This window comes from Chiloscyllium plagiosum, unplaced genomic scaffold (assembly GCF_037043375.1).
Source record: "Chiloscyllium plagiosum isolate Xiang-an unplaced genomic scaffold, Cpla_swu_hap1 HiC_scaffold_2, whole genome shotgun sequence".
Lineage (NCBI taxonomy): Eukaryota > Metazoa > Chordata > Chondrichthyes > Orectolobiformes > Hemiscylliidae > Chiloscyllium > Chiloscyllium plagiosum.
Window position 1 is genome coordinate 27,360,305 of NW_028270140.1, and position 21,855 is coordinate 27,382,159.

Below are 21,855 nucleotides of genomic sequence, written 5' to 3' on the forward strand. Positions count from 1 at the left end.
TTTTAAAATCTAAGTATTGGACAAGTATTATTTTCAAAAGCACATCACGTGGTAATTATTGTAAGTGTAAAAATAACTGCTTGTTTAAGCAGCAATGAAAGACTAGTAGGGTGAGAGGGGAAAGATATAAAAGAGACCTAAGGGGCAACTTTTTCATGCAGGACATGTATGGAATGAGCTGCCGGAGGAAGTGGTGGAGGCTAGAACAATTGTAACATTTAAAAGGCATTTGGATGGGTATATGAATAGGAAGCATTTGGAGGGATATGGGCCGGGTGCTAGCAGATTGGGTTGGGATATCTGGTCGGCATGGATGGGTTGGACCGAAGGGTCTGTTTCCATGCTGTACATCTCTATGACTCTATGACTAGCCTCAGCTAAGCAGCTGTGCACAAATGGAGCTTCGACCAGCAATAAGTGACTGTTTGTCACTAGTGGACTAGTGACTAGTTATCGATGACAGAAATCTCCTGTCTGCAAAGACATATTCTGATGAATAAGAAGGATTCTAGAAAGGACAGAAGTCAAGCATTAGATTGAAAGAAAAACCATATAATATGGCAAAGATTAGTAGGGCATCAGAGGATTAGGAAAGTTTTAAAAACCCAACAAAAGAAGACCAGAAAATAATAAAGAGGGAGACAACAAACTTTGATTGGAAAACTGCATCTAATATCAATTCAAAAAGCAGGAGCATCTTTAAATGTGTCAAAAGGAAAAGAGAAGCCAAAGTGAACATAAGAGACATAGAGATTGAGGCTGGGAAAATGATCATGGAGAACCACAAAATGGCAAAGGAGTGAATAGATTACTTTGCATCAGTCTTCACAGTAGAAGACATTAACAGCATTCCAAAATTACTAAATTACTCATGAGGCAAAAAGAGAAAAGGAAACAAATGGCTATCACTCGAGAAAAAGTGTCAGGGAAACTAATAAGGCAAAAGACCAACAAGTTCTATGGACCTGATAGGATTCATTCTCGGATAGCGGAGGAAGTAGCTGCAGAGATAGTGAATATACTGGTAATAATCTTCCAGGGATCCTTCAATTCTTAAGGAAACTTCTTTTCATCCAGAGGGTGGTGTGAATCTGGAATGCAGAGCCTAGGAGGGTAATAGAGGCAGGAAACCTCACAGCCTTGAAAATGAACATTAAGGAGCACTTGAAATTCCATAACAATCAAAGCTATGAGCTGAGTGCTGGAAAGTGGGATTAGTGTGGATAGGTTGGTGCAGATTTGATAGGCTGACGGGCCTCTTTTGTGTTGCATGACACTTAACTCAATGACTTTATTAAGACGATCCTTTGAGGGCTTGACAGAATCAATGCAGAAAAGTTGCTTCCCCTTGTGGAAAAGTCTAATCTCAGTATAGGGAATTACATATTCATAACAAACATGAGAAGGAATTTCTTCAAAGGTTGTGAATTTGTTTTACCACAGAGGGCTGTTGAGGTTCGATCATAAAGTATATTTAAGGCTGAGATGAATAATTTTTCAATCAGTAAGGGAATCAAAGATTATGAGGAAAAGGCAGGAAAGTGGAGTTAAGGATTATAAAATTAGCCATGAACTCATTGAATGGCAGTGTGGATTCAAATCGAATATTCTTTGCTCCCACATTTTACAGTCTAATGGTATACTGGCTGTAACAGGCCCAACCAGGGGAACCATCTAAACTTCAAGCCTGTCTATCCATTTAACCAGTTTTGTAAATTTCAATGAGGTCACAACTCATTTTTTTAACCACTGAAGAAGACAAGTCCCATTTCCTAAAATCTCTTCATCAGATTGTCACACCATTCCAGTCTGGTAAACCTCTATGGCAATTATGTCTTTGCTCAGGTAAAGGGACCAAAACTGCACACAGTATTTTAGATTTTTAATTAGTAACAGAATCAAGGGTGATGGGGTAAAGGCACAAAAAGTGGAGGTGACGATGACCAGATCAGCCATGATCTCACTGAATGGTGGAACAGACTTAGTAGGCTAAAAGGTCTACTTCAGCTCCTCTATACTATGGTCTTATTTACAACTATATGATTGGCTCCCAGGTAAATTAAACCCTTAGGTATCAATGTCAGGGAAAAGCCATCTCCCAAGTACAGCAGTTATCTCTTTCCTCTGCAGTATAAAACTGAGGAATGTCAATTCATTTTTTCCCTCAGCAGTTGCTCTAAGCTGTGGCTCTTACCCAGTAAAGACAGACATTTTGTATACCTGAACAGCCACCCGTATTTTCTGCAAGCAAATGCAAGTATGGAAAATAAGAATCAAGGGGCAGCCATCCTGACAAGAGAAAAGGACAATCAGAACAAAAAGAAGCGACCATTAAACTGCCCTCTCACTGTTATTCTGTGTCCATCAGGCAGGTGGTTTTTTTTCCTGTCAATGTGGGTCTCTTATGTGTGCAGGGAGAGATCTGTAAGGGGTTCAAGTTTTAACTTGTGAAGTTATATATTGACGTCCATAATTGTTTTATCGATAGCTAGTGTCACAATCTTGGTCTTTTTACAAGGCACTATGCTCTCGAGTTTGTTTTCCTGGAGCGGGGTAATTGGCCAGGCTCCAACTAGGCTGGGTTTGAAAGATTTATTGGGGTCCTTTTTGTTTACCATTAAGAGATAATGCCTCCAGGCAAAGGCTTTCATGTCTTAAAAAAAAACAGTATAATCAAAGGGGAGCGGTCAGTTAGCTGTGTCGTGAGCCTTCAGTTAGCTTAGAGTTTTTGATTCAGTTCAGCAGCAGTGTGTGTGAAGAAAGGTTGCTGGGGCAAGTCCAGCCAGGTAACTTCAATCCTATAAGCCTGATTTGTTTCATTTTTACTCTTTGTGCTAAGGGATGTGTTTATTGGGACTGTTGAAAGTATTTTTGGAACAGCATCATTAAGTCGGGATAGTCTATCGAGTTTATGGATTGGATAAGTTATCCAGTATTCTACTTTCTGCTTTTGTGTTTCATTCCGTAATTTTGTAAATAAATTCTGTTTGTTTACAACTTGGCAGTTAAACCAGCTAATTCACTCCAGGAATATCCACCATACACTTACCTAAACAAATAGCAAAGTTACAGGTCTGGGCTACCTGCTAAAAAATGTTTTGAGAGATCGGGCTTGGTCCATAACACTAGAATCTTTTTATTTGCAATAAATAGTTACTCTTGTTAAATACAGAAACCTGTTCTTTGTTTTTTTTTGTCAAACTAGATCCAAATAAACTGGGAAATTTTGCACACTTTTACATTTTTTTTAACTGTTGCAATGACACTGGGAACAGTGGGGCTCTATTGCCAGTGTTCTATGCAACAGTTCTAACATAACATTCCAGCTCTTATATTCAATGAATTGACAAATAGAGGTAAGTATCCCATATGCGTTCTTAACCTCTCTATCCACCTGTCCTTTTGTCTTCATGTATCTGATCCTCAGGAACACCCAGGCTCCCAAAATTCATTATGTAAGCTATTGCCTGTAAATCTTTCCAAAATGCATCCATTCAAACTTTTCGGGATTGAACTCCATCTTCCACTGCTCTGCCCATTTGACCAGATATACCTTCCTTAGTATAAAGTTTTCTCCTCACTATATGCTACACAAACAATTTTTGTGTCATCCACGGAATTATTAATAAAATCTCACTTATTCATGATTAAGCTTGATACTGATCCAGCTTCCTCAGGTCGTGCCCTCAGGTCCTAGTCTCAGACAGAGTGTAATGCAAAGTAATTCACCTCTTAAGCTTAGAGCATCTTGGAAAAAATTCACTCCCCTCTTCTGTCAGCAAAGATGTCGATGAGGCAAAATCCACCAATTCCATCTTAGCTTCTAAATTATCTCCAATGTTTAACGGAGAGGGTGAGCCCACTCGGTGTGGAACAACTAGTAAAGCAGTCAGGGAGACAGACATATTTTGCTTCTGCACCATTTGCAAGTTTGCAGCTTTCATCTGGTCCACAAGCTTGATCAGGACTGTTGCACCTACCCAATTTTGTACCTCACTTGGACCTGACCTCGCGCTAATCATGCCTCTTGTCCATGCAGAGCCATTCCTGTGGTTTCTACTTCGTCCCCTGAAGTAAACTATCACTCACATTTCATGGAGTATTGTGTCTGGCATTGACATCCCTGATGCCATTACACCCCCAACTCCAGGTATGGGAAGATCAGATTTAACCTGGTGCAGAGTCTTCTCCAATGAGCAATAATGCTGGAGCTATATTTGTAGTTGCATGAGGAATGGTCCTATAATCAAATAGGAACCAGGACAGTTTGGTGTCTAATGAAGGTGTAGGCTGTTTCTTTAAGTCTGGACTGTTTGGACTGTTCCTTCTGCCAGGCCATCGGATGATGGATGGATGGAGCTGTCCTTATATGACGATTACCATTCGACTTTAGGAAATATTCAAATTCCCTGCTGGTAAACAATGGCCCATTATCTGTGATATCCTTATACGATGATTACTCTTCAACTTTAGAAAATATTCAAATTCCCTGTTGATAAACAATGGCCCGTTATCGGAGTCTGTGTATTGCAAAAGATGCACGCAGAACATTGCAATCTATTGCCATCCCCAAATTTGATGAATGAGCTTGATGTACATCCAGTCATTTTGATTGGGCATCCACAATGACTAAGAACAATGAGTTCCTGAAAGGACCTGCGAGGTCAATGTGTGAACAAGTTCAGCCATTCCCATGAATGTGGAGGAATCGCTTGCGACAAGTTTTGCCCTTGTACGCACTCTGGGTACTGCCCCACCAACACAGCTATGTCTGTATTCAAATCGGGCACCAACCTAACTTCTCGTCAATATCTCTTGTGATTGTCCAGAGCAATGGTCACCACTAGATACTGGCTGAACTCCACCAGGATTATCCAGGGGTCTCCAAAATGAAGATGTTTGCGAGGAGTTATAGCTGGTGGCACCTTTTTCAATACACGGACTCCCAGATGTGTTGGTCACAGATAATGGGCCATTGTTTACCAGCAGGGAGTTTGAATATTTTGTGAAGTCAAATGGGATTTGACATATAAGAATAGCTCCACACTACCCATCAACCAGTGGCCTGGCAGAAACAGCAGCCCAAAGTTTGACAGCAGGCTTAAAAAAACAGCCTACTGCTTCCTATTTGATTGTAGGACAATCCCTCATGCAACTACAGGGAAAGCTCCAGCAGGGTTGCTAATGGGGAGGTGATCCCACACCGAGGCCAGAGATAGGGAGTGGAGGTGAGACAAAATTTGGTCCACGTAAATGGCCCTGCATGGACATGAGCATTGGTCCACACAAGGTCAGTGACCTAAAACATTTGGGTAGGAGCCATAAAGCATTAAAGAGACTGAATCTGAGATGGACACAGCAGATGCTGCTGCATCAACATCATTGCAACTGAGAGAAGTGAGCGAATTTTTCCCAAGCCGCTCAGATGCAAGAGGCGAGCTTCTCTGTGCCAAAAACCACCCGTATCTGATGCAGAGTCAAAGGAACTTGACTCGATACTAAAATGCCACAGGAGGCGTTACAAGAAAACGGACCAGCCTATATCCTCAGACCCAGAATGGGAGAGATGTCATGATTTTAATGAGGTCAGTCATGTGGATATCATAGACAATGAGTTCCCTGATTAGGGCCATTAAACCCCAATCAAGGGGCCCTTGATGACAGATACAAAAAGGAGTGTCAGACATCCTGACACTCTGAAAGCATGCTCTGAGGGAACTGAACCAGTGTCAAGGACTTTCCACATGTAACTAAAGAGTGACTTGGTGCTCAGACACCAGCTGTTGTGGAGTTATGTCAACTGTGACAAAGAATATTTATGGAACATATTTAAATATATTTTCTATTAAATTTTATTGAGAAAATTATATAGGTACTTCTTCCATAACACAATGGCTGTGTTCTTGTGCAACTCTGCATTACAGAAAAATTGCACTTTAGAAACATCACTTCAAATGTTGACGACATAATCGTGTTACAGCCAAAGCACGTTCGAACTATAGAAACAGTGTCCCCAATTTGTCAATCGCGTTTACAGCGAATTCGCAATAATGAAACAAACGTTATAACAGAATGACATGTAAATGGGAAAGACATTTTTTTTATTCTCTACAACTGTGATTGACCCCATACAGCAATATGACTTTTTAAAAATTCTATTTTCTACCTTCAAAAACAGTGCCTAACATTTGCCATAATGGTAGCTTAAAAGGCATCAAATTATTGTGAACGTAATTTAATTCCATAAGCAGTATCAAACTCATTACAACATTTATACAGCATAACGAATAGTGTGCACAATTGTTCCAGTTACTTTCCTAAACTGGACAAATAAAACATTTCCCACAGTTTTCTCAATCTTAAAATCAACATAACTCAGAGTTTCTGGACTCAGATTTTAAATATTATATGCAAATTTAGATGTTACCAATACACATTGATATAAAGCAAAATTTACTTCCATTCTAAAATCTTTTCTGGTCTATCAAATGCAGCAAAGGCAAAGGTAGTCAACATACTTATTTAAAAGAAGTTTTTGTTTTGTCCCATAAGAGCAAATGTCCTTCTTTTATCTTTGTTTCACCTTGAACCTCACACCATCACCAACCATAAGCTTATTCTGAAAACCTGCTTTTAGGCTCCTGACACCGCTGCAGTACAGCCAGACACCAACAGCTATCTAAAAGCAGTCTTAAGGATTCTACCTATAATTTTCTATTCAAAGCTGGATTTTAAATCACCATTCTCAGCTTTGCAACATGAGGGATCAAGAACAGAAATCCATGCGCTACCATTCCATGAGGAGTTTGGGCACTGCATCACTGCACTATCTTAACATTCATTTTAAATATTTCAATCTCCAATGAATCAAAAAGGTGTAGTCAAAACTGGCCATGTGATAATTATAAAACCATAACATCAAAATGAAATCACACAAGTTGTCAGGATTAAGACCAGTTAGAAAGTAGCTACTACCCACATAATTGATTAGAATTGCCATAAACTATCAAAGAATGGAACACACATTGTAGCCTTTCTACAACATACCCAAAATCAAACAAGTGGGTTATTATGAAATTGCATTCACATGACAAAAATTAAATGTTGAAGATTAGAAAAGTCAGATTCATGCCACAGTTTAAAAACATTAATTATATTACCAGGCAACATGATTTATATTACCAGGCAACCTAGTTCTTCACCAAATTAGTTTCTTTGTTTCTTTTTTCTTTACACAGAAGTTTTGTTATTTATTTTTTCAACTAATAGGCAATAAAATATTGTGTATAGATTACCCTTTTAAACAGATCCTTACAACCTCAGTGACGCAATTATAAATTTTACTAGTCATTAAAGCCAATTCTCATTGTAATCAATACACAATTCAAATTTCAGCACCGTAATATTTTATATATTTTGATGTAATTTATTCCCATCTTTCTTTTACTTGAAGGATGGAATAAATTACATTAAATTATATATAATTCAATTCAGACGGGGTTAAAGGTACAACATGCATTTCAAACAATGATTTTCATTTTACTTTGATCTGTTGAGCAACTTGAAAAACACAATTGTATTCTTGAGATTTTGAAAACACCTGTAAAAGATTTAAAGGTACTGCTTAGAGATGTAATTAATTGCCTTGGGGGAGAATTACTTAAAAGGGTTTTGAAAATGCTGGTTTTATCCCTATTTGGATCAAGTTTTATTCAGTAATCTAGTGGGAGTTTAGTATCACTCGACAATGTGAGTCAAAGATTTTGAAATGCAGATAATGAGATAGACAAGAAATATTTCATAAACCCAGTGGGGTTTCCTTGGTTGATGAGGATTAAAAAGTTAAGAGGTGCAAGAATAAAAGCTTAGTGTTTGGAATTTAGTGTGCACATCAATACAAAGCTAATTAAAAATTCTTAGATGAAATAACAGAAGTCATGTCAAAATGAAAAGTGGCATCCTGCAATCTGTAACCTGTGGAAGGCAAAGCAGGAAGGCAAGAGAAAAAGGTATTATTAAAAGCAAGGGAACGTAAGTTAAAATACATGGTTATTCATGTGTGAAGTATTGGAAACATTCTGAAAAACTGGAATCAACTGACCAAAATATAAAATACCAATATAACTTCAGTGTCTGAAATGTGATTCCTGTTCATTCAGCATTAGATACAAAAATCTCCAAAAGGAATAGAAAAGGTAACTGATTGATGAAGCTGTATTGATTAAAAACAGTCTCAAAATTTAGCCAGACAGCACTAGTTTCTAGGTGTTTCCCCATCTTTAACAGACTTTTGTTATTTTTCTTGGCATAAAACTCTATTTTTGTAAATTCAAGAAATATGAAAGTGCCCAACTAAACCTGAAATGTGTTACTTGTCATCCACCTGTTCAGATCTAAATCATCCTATAGGCATCAAGGTCAGTAACCCAAAGGTTAATACTTCTCACAATATCACTTCATACCAATTGCCCAAAACAGAAAATGTTCAATATTTTATAATGGACAATCAACACATTTCTTTAAAGTACAAATATCTAACTAGTGGTCATTCCAGTACCCAAGACAAGTAACAGCTTCGCCAGTTTCTAACCTGCTCAAGTTCTTGTATCTTGTCATCTTTAGCTTGGAGGATCTCTAAAACTCTTCTGTCCTTGGCCTCAGCTTTCAATTTTTCCCTTTCAGTACAAGAAAAAATAGCCATTAGTCACAATGCAGCACTATGAGATTAAGTATTTTTAGCCATTAAAACCGGAATATGCATTAGGAAATTAAGACAAAATAATTACTCTACCTAAAGAGTTAACTTGTACTATTCTAAGATGGTGTAAAAGCCCACACAAATAAATATCAGATCCTAAACATATGCTACATTGTTTCAAATAATTTCAGTAAATTAACCATAATATATCCAGTGATGTACATGGATCCAGCCCGATCATAACCAACCGTAATAAATAGAAGGGCAAAGTTCTGATTGAATTGTTGTTATTCAGAACATGAGGCACTCATTAATGGCAATATATTTCTGCTCAGTACCACACTGAAAACGTAGCCTCAAAAGTAATAATTTGAGTTTAACTATTTCAGTTATCAACAAACTTGCAAGAAAAATGGCCCAACTTTGACAGGTGAAATATAGCACTGAACTATTATTAAATCAAGAATTTGAAACTAGAAAAAGAAATCTAGCTAGTCACACAATTTTCTGCAGTTCACCTCATTCTATACGTTCAAACTCCTATGGTGCACCATTCACATGACTGTGTATTCAGTGACAGCAGAAATACGCACCATTTTTGGGTCCTCATAGAATTCCTTCCACTTGCAACACACTTACAGCAATATAACAAGTCAAATACTGCCAGCCTATAACTGTCTTTCATAGTGCATGTAGTGGGAAGAGAATGAAAAAGAAAAGCTTCTGAAAGCACAGGTTGCACTTCATTACAATTGAAAAACTCACACACATATAGGTTTTGCCAGCTTATTTCATCACCTGTTGGATTACTGTCAGTAGAACTAGAAGAGGACAGAACCCTCCTGGTCCTCACCTTCCACCCTACCAACCTTCACATAAACCGCATCATCCGACGACATTTCCGCCATCTCTAAGCGGACTCCACCACCAGGGATATATTTCCCTCCCCAACCATTTCCGCTTTCTGCAAAGACCGCTCCCTCCGTAACTACCTGGTCAGGTCCACTCACCCCTATGAAGGTAGCAAAGAGTACAATTGGTAGATGGGGGTGGGGATGAAGGTGATAGGTCAGAGAGGAGGGTGGGGGAAAGGTAGCAAAGAGTACAATGGTTGGATGGAGGTGGAGATGAAGGTGATAAGTCAGATAGGAGGATGGGAGAAGGTATCAAAGAATACAAATGGGTGAATGGAGGTGGGGGTGAAGGTGGTAGGTCAGACAGGAGGGTGGAGTGGATAGGTGGAAAGGAAGATAGGCAGGTTGGACAGGTCATGGGGACAGTGCTGAGCTGGAAGGTTGGAACTGGGATGAGGTGGGGGAAGGGGAAATGAGAAAATTGGTGAAGTTCACATTGATGCCCTGGGGTTGAAGTGTTCCAAGGCGGAAGATGAGGCATTCTTCCTCCAGGCATCGGGTGGTGAGGGAGCGACAGTGGAGGAGGCCCAGGACCTGCATGTCCTCGGCAGAATGGGAGGGGGAATTGGAATGTTGGGCCACAGGGCAGTAGGGTTGATTGATGTAGGTGTCCCGGAGATGTTCCCGAAAGCACTCTGCTATGAGGCGTCCAGTCTCTCCAATGTAGAGGAGACCGCATCGGGAGCAACAGATACAATAAATGATATTGGTGGATGTGCAGGTAAAACTTTGATGGATGTGGAAGGCTCCTTTGGGGTCTTGGATAGAGGTGAGGGGGGAGGTGTGGGCATAGGTTTTGCAACTCCTGCGGCGGTATGGGAGGGTGCCATGAAGGGAGGGTGGGTTGTTGGGGGGCATGGAACTGACCAGGTAATCACAGAGGGAACGGTCTTTGCAGAAAGCGGAAATGGGTGGGGAGAGAAATATATCCCTGGTAGTGGGAATCCATTTGGAGGTGGCAGAAATGTCGTCGGATTTATGCGAAGGTTGGTAGGGTGGAAGGTGAGCCAACAGTCCATATGCAAGCCCCTGGACTGAGATTGGAAGTTCCCTTTGACTGACTGTGACAAGACTCCTGTGACTAAAGCTGCCATTGAAGAATCCAAGAACTTTTCCACTCAGGCTTAAGACATGGTAATTTTGCTGAAGCACATGCAGAATGCTTGTCATGTAAGTTATTGCAACTTACTGTAAGTGTGACATTGACATGATGCTGTACAGTAACATGTCCAACACCTTGACAAGCTTCCTAACAAAAAATGGCAAGGCAACACCTCAGTACTGTCAGCCCAAGTTCTAAATCAGGCAGCAAGAAAGGTAAGGAAAGGTGTAGCATAGATGTTATAAACACCCAAGTAAGCAGAAACTGAATGACCACGAAAAGAATAAACAAGATGCCCTGAGGGACACCCTGCTCCAATCCATGTGATGTTTGGCTCAGCATGCCAAGTGGTCTGGTAGCACCATTACAAAAAAATGCGCCCATGTACTCCAAAGTGCAACACTGAAGATGGGAACTGATTCTAAGTGTCACAGAGTCATAGAGATGTACAGCACGGAAACAGACCCTTCGCTCCAACTTGTCCACGCCGACCAGATATTCCAACCCAATCTCGTCCCATTTGCCAGCACTTGGCCCATATCCTTTGAACACTTCCTATTCATATACCCATACAGATGGCTTTTAAACGTGCAATTGTACTAGCCTCCACCACTTACTCTAGCAACTGATTCCATATCCCTAGCACCCTCTGTGTTAAAAGGTTGCCCCTTAGGTCCCTTTTATATCTTTCCCCTTTCACCCTAAACCTCTGCCCTCTCGGTCTGGACTCCCACACCCCAGGGAAAAGACCTTGTCTATTTATCCTATCCATGCCTCTCATGATTTTATAAACCTCTATAATGTCACCCCTCAGCCTCCGACGCTACAGGGAAAACAGCCCCATCCTATTCAGCCTCTCTCTATAGCTCAAATCCTACAACCCTGGCAACATCCTTGTAAATCTTTTCTGAACTCTTTCAAGGTTCACAAAATCCTTCCGATAGGAAGAAGAGAATTGCACGCAATATTCCAAATGTGGCCTAACCAATGCCCTGTACAGCTGCAGCATGACTTCCCAACTCCTATACTCAATGCTCTCACCAATAAAGGAAACCATACCAAACGCCTTCTTCACTATCTTGTCTAACTGCAACTCTACTTTCAAGGAACTATGAACCTGTACTCCAAGGTCTCTTTGTTCAGTAAAACTCCTCAGGACCTTACCATTAGGTCCTGCTATGAATTGCCTTTCCAAAATGCAGCACCTCGCATTTATTTAAATTAAACTCCATCTGTCACTCCTCAGCCCATTGGCCCATCTGATCAAGATCTCGTTGCACACTGAGGTAACCTTCTTTGCTGTCCACTACACCTCCAATTTTGGTGTCATCTGGAAACTTACTAACTATACCTCCTATTTTAACATTCAAATTATTGATATAAATGATGAAAAGTAGTAGGCCGAGCACCGGTCCTTGTGACACTCCACTGGTCACAGGCCTCCAGCCTGAAAAGCAATTCTCCACCACCACCCTCTGTCTTCGACCTTCAAGCCAGTTTTGTATCCAAATGGCTAGATCTCCCTGTATTAGCAAGATCTAACCTTGCTAATCAATCTTCCATGAGGAACACTGTTACTGAAGTCCATATAGATCATGTGTAATGCTCTGCCCTCATCAATCCTCTTTGTTACTTCATCAAATAACTCAATCAAGTTTGTGACACATGATTTCCAACATACAAAGCCATGTTATCTCTAATCAGTCCTTGCCTTTCCAAATATATGTAAATCCTGCCCTTCAGGGTTCCCTCCAACAACTTTCCCACCACCGATGTCAGGCTCAACTTGTCTATAGTTCCCTGGCTTTTCCTTAACATCTTTCTTAAATAGTGGTGCCACATTAGCCAACCTCCAGCCTTCCGGCACCATACCTGTGACTATCGCTGATACAAATATATCAGCAAGGGACCCAACAATCACTTCCCTAGCTTCCCACAGAGTTCTAGGGTACACCTGATCAGGTCCTAAGAATTCATCCACTTTTATGCATTTGAAGTAGGTCAGAGATATTCCATGAGAGTGTGATAAGACTGATGTGTGTCGAATGCCGTGGGCAGGGGTTCCTGGTCCCGTAAGATACCCGCTTTAACTTTCATTTCAGGAATTGATGCGGTTTCATTTCTCTCTAGCTCCTGGGACCATAGGGAACTGCATGTAAATGAGGCAAGCTTAAATACTAATGACATGCAAGCAAATAGGCCTCTTGCCACTCGCTAGCCACATTTTCATCTCGCCGTTAAGGAAGCCAACCACAGAAAGAAACTTTTATTTTTTGACATCAAGAATCTTATTTTTCTGATCTCACATTTTCCCAACTGGCTTGCTGTTGCCTATATCGAGCAGAGGTGGGAGAATCCTACATTGCTTTTAAATTTTCAAAGCTCATTACATTCGGGGAAGGTTTCATTAGATTGAAATGTAGAATCAGAGAATCATAGAATCCCTTCAGTGTGGAAACAGGCCCTTTAGCTCAACAAATGTGGGCGGCACGGTGGCACAGTGGTTAGCACTGCTGCCTCACAGCGCCTGAGACCCGGGTTCAATTCCCGCCTCAGGCGACTGTGTGGAGTTTGCACGTTCTCCCCGTGTCTGCATGGGTTTCCTCCGGGTGCTCCGGTTTCCTCCCACAGTCCAAAAGATGTGCAGGGTCAGGTGAATTGGCCATGCTAAATTGCCCGTAGTGTTAGGTAAGGGGTAAATGTAGGGGTATGGGTGGGTTTCGCTTCGGCGGGTCGGTGTGGACTTGTTAGGCCGAAGGGCCTGTTTCCACACTGTAATGTAATCTAATCTAATGTAATCTAATCTAATCTAAAAAAAATCCACAACAACCCCCTGAAGACTTACTCACCCAGACCTATTCCCCTACCTTATTACTCTACATTCCCCCTGACCTAACCTACACATCCCTGAACACTTTGGGCAATTTATCATGGCCAATTCACCTAACCTGCACATCTTTGGATTGTGGGAGGAAATCAGAGCACCCAGAGGAAACCCACGCAGACATGGGGAGAATGAGCAAACTCCACACAGACAGTCACCTGAGGATGGAATTGAACCCGGATCCGCAGTGCTGTGAGGCAGCAGTGTTAACCACTAATATAACTCCTTTATTCAAGAGAGGGAGACAGAAAGCCGGAAACTATAGGCCAGTTTTTCTGTCATGGAAAAATGATAGAAGTTGTTATTATTATTGGCATCATGTTAGTACTTAAATAAACTCGAGGTAATCAAGCAGAAGTCACCAAGGTTTTGTGAAAGGAAAATCATCCTTAACCTATTTACTGGAGCTCTTTGAAAAAGTAATGTACTGTGGATAAAGGAGAACCAGTAGATATTATGAACTTAAATTTTTCGAACACATTTGATAAGCTGCTACATGAAAGGTTGTTGCAGCAAATAAATCTCATGATGTCAGAGGTAACATATTGTATCCACTGCATATTGTAAGAGAATCCTGAGACAGAAAGAATGCTTCCTCTGGTCAGAGAACCTAGAACCAGAGGTCACAGTTCAAAAATAAGGGGTTATGCCAGGTCAAAACAGCGTAGTTTTAACAGACCATAGGGCTGCTCTCTCATTAAAGAAAGATGACTGGTGGTGTTTTAACCTGAGGGCCACCATACCTTTGGAGACAGTAGAGGTTGAGAACGAGAGTCCTCATGATAACCTCAGCTGGTGATGGGAATTGAACCCAAGCTGTTAGCATCACACTGCTTCACAAACCAATCATCCAACCAACAGGTCACCGACTTAAGATAAATCAGGTGAATTTTGTTTTCTTTCAGGTGAGTTGAATGTCTTTAGAACTTCCTTCCTCAAAAGTCAGTGGAAACAAAACCTTTGAATTTTTTTTACAGCAGGGGTAAATAGATTCTCAATAAACATAGGAGTTAAAGGTTATTGTGGATAAGCAGGGATGTGGAGCTGAGGTTAAAATAAGTTCAGCCATTATTTTGTTGAACGGCGGAACAGACTTGAAAGGTCAAGTGGCCTGCTCTCAAGCTAATTTGTAAGTTTGTGCACTGCGTAAAATAAATTCCCTTCAAAGTGAACTGGCTTGAGAAATGAAAACTTCCTACTCCTTCTGCCTCACTAGCATTGGAAAACTATAAATGTCATTGGTTGCATAAATGGACATGAAATTACAAGAAAAATGTAAAGGAAAGGAAGGTGATTATTTAAGACTGCAGAAACAGGCACTAATATCACAGGCAGTAAACCTGGTGGCAACTAAAATATTCAAATCCATTGAGTAACAGTCTACAGAATAATTAGTGATAGTTTTATTCCCTTTTTGCCAGTTGAAAAACTGCATCAAAACAAGACTGAATAACTGATTCAAATTTTGTCACGTTTAACCACAGATTCAACTAAGTGCCATTTGAACTCAATATTTATCATTAAAATTCAAACCAGAGCACCCGATCCATCAACTTCTTGCAATACACCAAAACTGTATAATCATGTTCCCTTAATAATAAAATAAAATGTCAGTGGGAAGGGGGTAGAGAGTGAAAGCATATGTGAGAGTGTGAGGGAAGTAGGAAGTTTGGGACAGAAGGAGCCGGTGAGCTCGTTAATGAGTAAGTTGGTGAGTTGTTAGGTGGTGAAAGGAGATGGGGGATGAATGACACTCAGCGTCTGGAAGCAGGAGCCACCGAAATGTCGGGAAAGGAATTGTGGCCGGACTAATTTTTGAATCGGACCTTGAAATGAAGTGATAGAGGAGCTGCTGGAGAAGATACTGAGGGATAGCATCTATTTCCATTTGGAAGAAAATGGGCTTATCAGTGTTCGGCACTTAATAGAATTCTTTTTCCAGAGTGGGGGACTCAATTACTAGGGGTCACGAGTTCAAAGTGAAAGTGGAAAGCTTAAGGGAGATATGCATGGAAAATACTTTATACAGAGGAAGTGACAAAGTTGTTTGATAAGGGAAGGGCTACAGATGTCATATACATAGACATCAGTAAGTCATTTGATAAGGTTGCCCATGGTAAGCTAATGGAGAAAGTCTCATGGGATCCAGAGTTTACTGGATAAAGAACTGGCTGGACAACAGAAGACAGTGAGTAGTAGTGGAAGGGAGTTTCTCAAAATGGAGAACTGTGACCAGTGGTGTTCCACAGGGATCAGTGTTTGGACCACTTTTGTTTATGATATACATAAATGATCTGGTGCAAATTATAGGTGGTCTGATTAGCAAGTATGCAGATGATACTAAGACTGGTGGAGCAGATGGTGAAGGGGACTGTCAGAGAATACAACAGAATATAGATAGGTTGGAAAGTTGGGCAGAGAAATGGCAGATGGAGTTGAATCCAGGCAAATGCGAGGTGATGCATTTTGGAAGATCAAATTCAAGTGCAAACTATACAGTGCGTGGAAAAGTCCTGGGGAAAATTGATGTACAGAGAGATCTGGGTATTCAAGTCCATTGTCCCCTGAACGTGGCATTGCAGGTCAACAGAATTGTCAAGAAGGCATACAGCATGGTTTCCTTCATCAGACGGGGTATTGAGTACAAGAGTTGGCAGGTCATGTTACAGTTGTATAAGTCTTTGGTTCAACCACATTGGGAATAGTGCGTACAGTTCTGGTCGCTGCATTACCAAAGGGATGTGGATGCTTTGGAGAGGGTGCAGAGGAGGTTCACCAGGATGTTGCCTGGTATGGCGGGTGCTAACTATGAACAGAGGATTTGTAGATTAGGATTATTTTCATTAGAAAGACGGAAGTTGAGAGGGGACCTGTTTGAGGTCCACAAAATCATGAGAGGTACAGACTGGGTGGAAAGCAAGAAGTTTTTTCCAGAGTGGGAGACTCAATTACTAGGGATCACGAGTTCAAAGTGAGAGTGGAAAAGCTTAAGGGAGATATGCATGGAAAATACTCTATACAGAGGATGGTGGGTGCCTGGAACGCATTGCCAGTGGAGGTGGTAGAATTGGGCACAATAGCAACAAGATGTATCTAGACAGATACATTCAGAATCCCTACAGTGTGGAAACAGACCCTTTGGCCCAACAAGTCCAAACCGACCCTCCGAAGAGTAACCCACCCAAACCCATTCCCCTACCCTATATTAACCCCTGACTAACACACCTAACCTACACCATTGGCAATGTAGCATGGTCAATTCACCTAACTTGCACATCTTTGGAGTGTGGGAGGAAACCAGGGCACCTGGAGGAAACCCACGCAGGCACAGGGAGAATGTACAAATTCCACACAGACAGTCGCGTGAGACTGGAATCAAACCCGGGCCCCTGGCATTGTGAGGCAGCAGTGCTAACTACTGGGCCTCTGTGCCGCCCCATGAATGGGCAGGGAACAGAGGGATACAGATCCTTAGAAAATAGGGGACAGGTTTAGATAGAGGATCTGGATCAGTGCAGGCTTGGAGAGCCGAAGGGCCTGTTCCTATGCTGTAATTTATTTTGCTCTTTGTTGGGATTTGCTGATTTCCACCTTGGGATTTGACCTGCGTAGATTGCTACAGTGATTGCATTCTTAGAGTGGGAGGCAGTTTCCAAACCTTTCTTTCTTAGTCCTAACTTTCAACAAGAAGTTTCATTTATATCGCTACATTAATGTATTAAAATGCTCCAAGGTGATTCACAGGAATCTAATGAGAAAAGAATTTGACACTGAGCCAAAGGAGACACTCAGGCAGATGACCAAATGCATGGTTAAAGAGTTAATTAATAAGGACTGCCTTTAAGGGACAAGTGTGAGATGGAGTGATTTAAGGAAGGAATTTAGCTTTGAGGCCAAGAGGCAAGAGGTATGACCATCAAATGTGCTATAAAGGCAATTGGCGATGTGTATGATGCCTGAATTGTCAAAAGCACTGAACGGAGGAGCTTGAGGAGCTGATGGAGCTTGAGGAGGTTACAGAAGAACTAAACAAAATTGAGAATTTTAGAATGAGACATTATTTGACCGGTGTCCAACATGTGCTTTTACGTTCAGGAGTAAAAGGTGAAAAGGTACCTCGGCAGCAGAGCACCCCACTTCGTGGAAGTGAAGGTTTAAAGATGAAAGAAACATGGAATATTTGGGACAAGGGGCAATGAATATACACGTTCCAGACAAATGGTGAAAAAATAACTAACCAATAGTTGTGTACACCATTTTTCTTGGACCTCACTCCTTTGAGATACTAAGCTGTTCTGCCAAATGGCATAATCTGGATAGAAGTTACTGCATCAAAAACAGAAGTTGCTGGAAAAGCTCAGCAGATTTGGCAACATCTGTGAAAAGAAAGTTCGAATCCAGTGACCCTTCCTCAGAACCGATTTCTCTTCACAGATGCTGCCAGACCTGCTGCGCTTTTCCAGTAACTTCTGTTTTTGTTTCTGAGTTACAGCATTGCAGTTCTTTCTGTTTTATTTAGTACTTACAGCATGCCTCAGACCAATACACAACATTCCCCCAGTTTTACATCATAATTAAAATTTTGCTTCTGTGCAGAAAATTACATTTGCTAGTATTTATCACCTTCACATATCCCAAATATCTAGATGTACAAATTACGGTGATCTGTAAGCTTCATAATTTCACAATCATGGACTTTTTGGACATGAAAGACTACTAATATGGAATAGAAGGCTGCGGACTTTGATTACCATCCTGACAGTCTGTAGGTCCCTTGTGTTATGAAGTTCCCAGTGACGATTGTCCCAGTCGACCACTAGTGGATGATAAGGCAGAAATGGGGATCAAATTCCTGTGATGCCTTCATACTTCCCTGTCAACAGTATAAACAATGCAGGGTCTCCGCAGATCTGCAGTTCCTTGGATTACCAAATCCGTAGTTTTCAGATCTCTGATCCATTTCTTTGTTTTAAATGTGATAACTATGTTGCATGGTAGCATCTCCTGGGAGTTGATTTGTACAATACAAAATGAGGAGCAGTGCTATGTTTTAATAGTCTGAAAGCATAAATTTCTTGGATAGGATGGAAAGTGGAATCTTTAGCTACCTGCCCTTCAGCAACTCTGTTGGTGCTAGACCACATTGGAGCAGGTTAAGTCTATAATTTAGCAGTGCCCAATAGAAGCTCATAGTCATTATCAGGACTGATTAAACTGTCCTGAATCCAGAATTAGCTGCTCTATTTGACTGTGGGCACCACAGCAATTTTGTAGTATATTCAGATCCAGAACTGATTGCATGTTGGTCGAAGTACTCATCAGTAAACTGCAGCCAAAAGACAAACAAGTCATGGACATTAAGGTTGGAGGAAAAAAAAGGAAAATTGGGGGACACAGTTTGCTCACATCAGCCTAGATGACAAGAGTTGCTGACTTGTTTCTTTTCATTGATCCAAATCCTTTTAGTTATTTCTATTGGCATTAGGCTGTTTCCAGACCGAAGTTCAGTCTCTCACTAATTGAGAATTTGTCCTTTCATTGTCTCTGAAGGCAGTTTACTCCTCCTCTACAAGGAATTTGCAGATAAAGATGAATTGAAGACAGCTAGCTATTACTGGTTATTTTCTAATACCTCCACACAACCAAGACAGAGAAAGAGACAGAGATTTTTAATGCTTTCACTTTGCATGCTCGATGTTGCAGCTGTACTGGCCCTACAGAAGACATAGTCAGAGGGCAATCAAACCTTGTTATCAAAAAATTGTCCCCTAGCTCAGAACCCATTATCTCTGATCTGCCTTTTGTTGTCTCTGTTCCAAGAAAAGGCAATAATGTAAAAAGCTCACAATGTCCCCCAGTAAACATGTGATTGAAAATTGCAGTCACCTCTTTGTATTGTTTCATTCTTTATTTGTCCACAGGCCATTTAAAGGAAATTTAAAAAGTGGTCTTCACATTAAGCAATTTTGATATAAAATTAGAAAGTGAAGAACTCAACAGATCTGGCAGTATCTGTGAAATGAGAAACAGAGCCAACATTTCAAGTCCAATATTAGTTTTCTTCGAAACTAATTTATGTAATCCTGACTGCTCGGTCAATGTAACATGCCAGAATTCGTTATTTGTATTGGATTTCAGGAAAGCCCTACTTTTGGATAATTTAACCAAACTCTCATCAATTTTAGACATATGATGGACATTTGTCACCATAGCCTTGGTCATATACTGTACATTCAAAATGTACCATTAGGTTTAGGTACAGTTACAATGCCCAATCACCACTCAATTGTTTTTATAACAATAGAAATTATGCCTATTCTGGTCATTTTTTTCAAAATGCTTCTTAACCTGCTTCGTTAAAGGATACCGAATCTCCTGTGTGCATAGAAACACAAGTGTCTAGCATCTTTGTTCAACGTAACAGTGAATTCCCTGATGCATTAAATAATTTAAGGTGTTATTCTCAAGGAGCTACTTAGCCTCTGTTGTTTAACCTCTTCCATCTTTTGAATAAGACATGTTTCCTACTCAAGGGTGAGAATTATTGATTGTGAAGTATGCACTGGTTTTCAACTATTTGGTGTCCCCGATTTTGAAGAGTTGCTTGTCTTAAGAGGAAATATCATAATTTTTAATTAAGTAATATGCTTCATGGTCATATCGTTACATTGTTGTTGGTTATAAACTGTTTTCTTAACTAAGGCTCATATAGTGACACTCACCCTGGTGTCTAACTTGAACATCATGATTTGACAATCAATGTAAATATCAGCTTGCCAATTCATATTATTTGGATAACTTATTTCTCTTTGGTTTTTCTTCTGTTATATACTATTTTCTTTGATTTATTCCTTTCTTAACACTGCATCCCATTTCTGCACATTTTCTGAAAGTGTCTCGGTGTGTGACAAACAAAGCATTCATTTTTAATAGATGTTTTAAAATTCACTTGTGGAAAGTGGGCATCACTGTCTGTTGGGCAGCACACCCAGTCTGCCATGGCTCATGATGAATTTTTCATACAATCTTCTGCTCATTGTCATTAAATGTTTTTATATTCATTCATTGGTCATAGATCTCAGTCACTAGGTCAGCATTTATTGCTCTTCCCTAGATTCCCTTGGTAAGGTGATAGTGGGGTATCTTCTTGAACCACTGCAGTCCATGTGCTGTAGGTACACCCACAATGCCATAGGGAAGGAATTCCATGATTTTGACCTTGTGACACTCAAGGAATAGTGATATATTTTCAAGTCAGGATTGGAAGTGTTTTGGAGGGCAACTTGCAGGTGGCAATGTTTGCACCACCTCAGTCTGTGCCTGTGAAGTGTCTTTGCTCTACAGCATTCACAATGACTTTTAGTGCTTGATGTCTGTCCTGTATAATACACTAGCTTCTCATTAAATCACCTGAGTCCCATTTCTCGACTATTCTGTAACAATCATTAATGAGACTATCTATAAATTTCCCTAGATGCTTAACTCGCATATTAAATCTTGCCATATCAGGAATTTTATTAGTTTTGACGTTGAAATAACGATCAAAATAATGATCAGTACCACTTCAAAAGTACCTTTTGCTTCATTCATCCCTTGGCAAGCTAAAACATCAGCATTTATTGTTCAACTTCTGATTTAATATGTAATTTTCAAGCTATTCCACATCTCAGAAATTCTTTCCTTCAAGATGTCCAACTTTATGTTCTATTTTGTGTTTTAGTTCACCCATCACCAAAATTAAATTTCTTGATAATATTATTTCTGATGTCATGGCTTCCTGATGTGTTTATTGCTTAAAATATTTGCACTTCACTGTAATATTGGCTCTATTTCTCTCCGCTGCTATAATGGATATTTTTTCCATGTTTTGCAGCTAAATTAGAGGATTGTCTTTATGGCTAAAATAAAGGATTACTCCCTCTTAACGGTTAAAATGGAGGATTTTTCAAAATTTCACAGATTCAAGTGTGGATCAATTATTCCCTATTCAATCATAGTATTCCTGCATCATGGATGGGAAAGTAAGGACTGCACATGCTGGAGATCAGAGTCGAGAGTGTGGTGCTGGAAAAGCACAGCAGGTCAGGCAGTTCGAAAGGCAGGAAAATCAACTTTTCTGGCATAAGTCCTTCACAGAAATCAGGAATTCCCACTTTCTGTCGTTCAAGTTCATGACTCCTGACTTTTTTCAGGCCTGAATCAAGTCTCCTAATCTTTCTGTTCTTATTTAACCAAGCTAAGATTCAAAATTATCATT

The 21,855-nt window shown here is 40.3% G+C and overlaps 1 protein-coding gene across 3 annotated transcripts in view; it reads right to left on the bottom strand.

Moving 5' to 3' along the window:
* The window catches only part of cntln (centlein, centrosomal protein), a 470,872-nt gene that overhangs the window by 390,256 nt on the left and 58,761 nt on the right, over positions 1–21,855 (bottom strand). For all 3 annotated transcript variants that reach the window (XM_087995387.1, XM_087995398.1, XM_087995382.1), the window contains exon 4: positions 8,591–8,675. In XM_087995387.1, the coding sequence (XP_087851513.1) occupies positions 8,591–8,675 (85 nt within the window). The remainder of the gene's footprint in view (positions 1–8,590; positions 8,676–21,855) is intronic.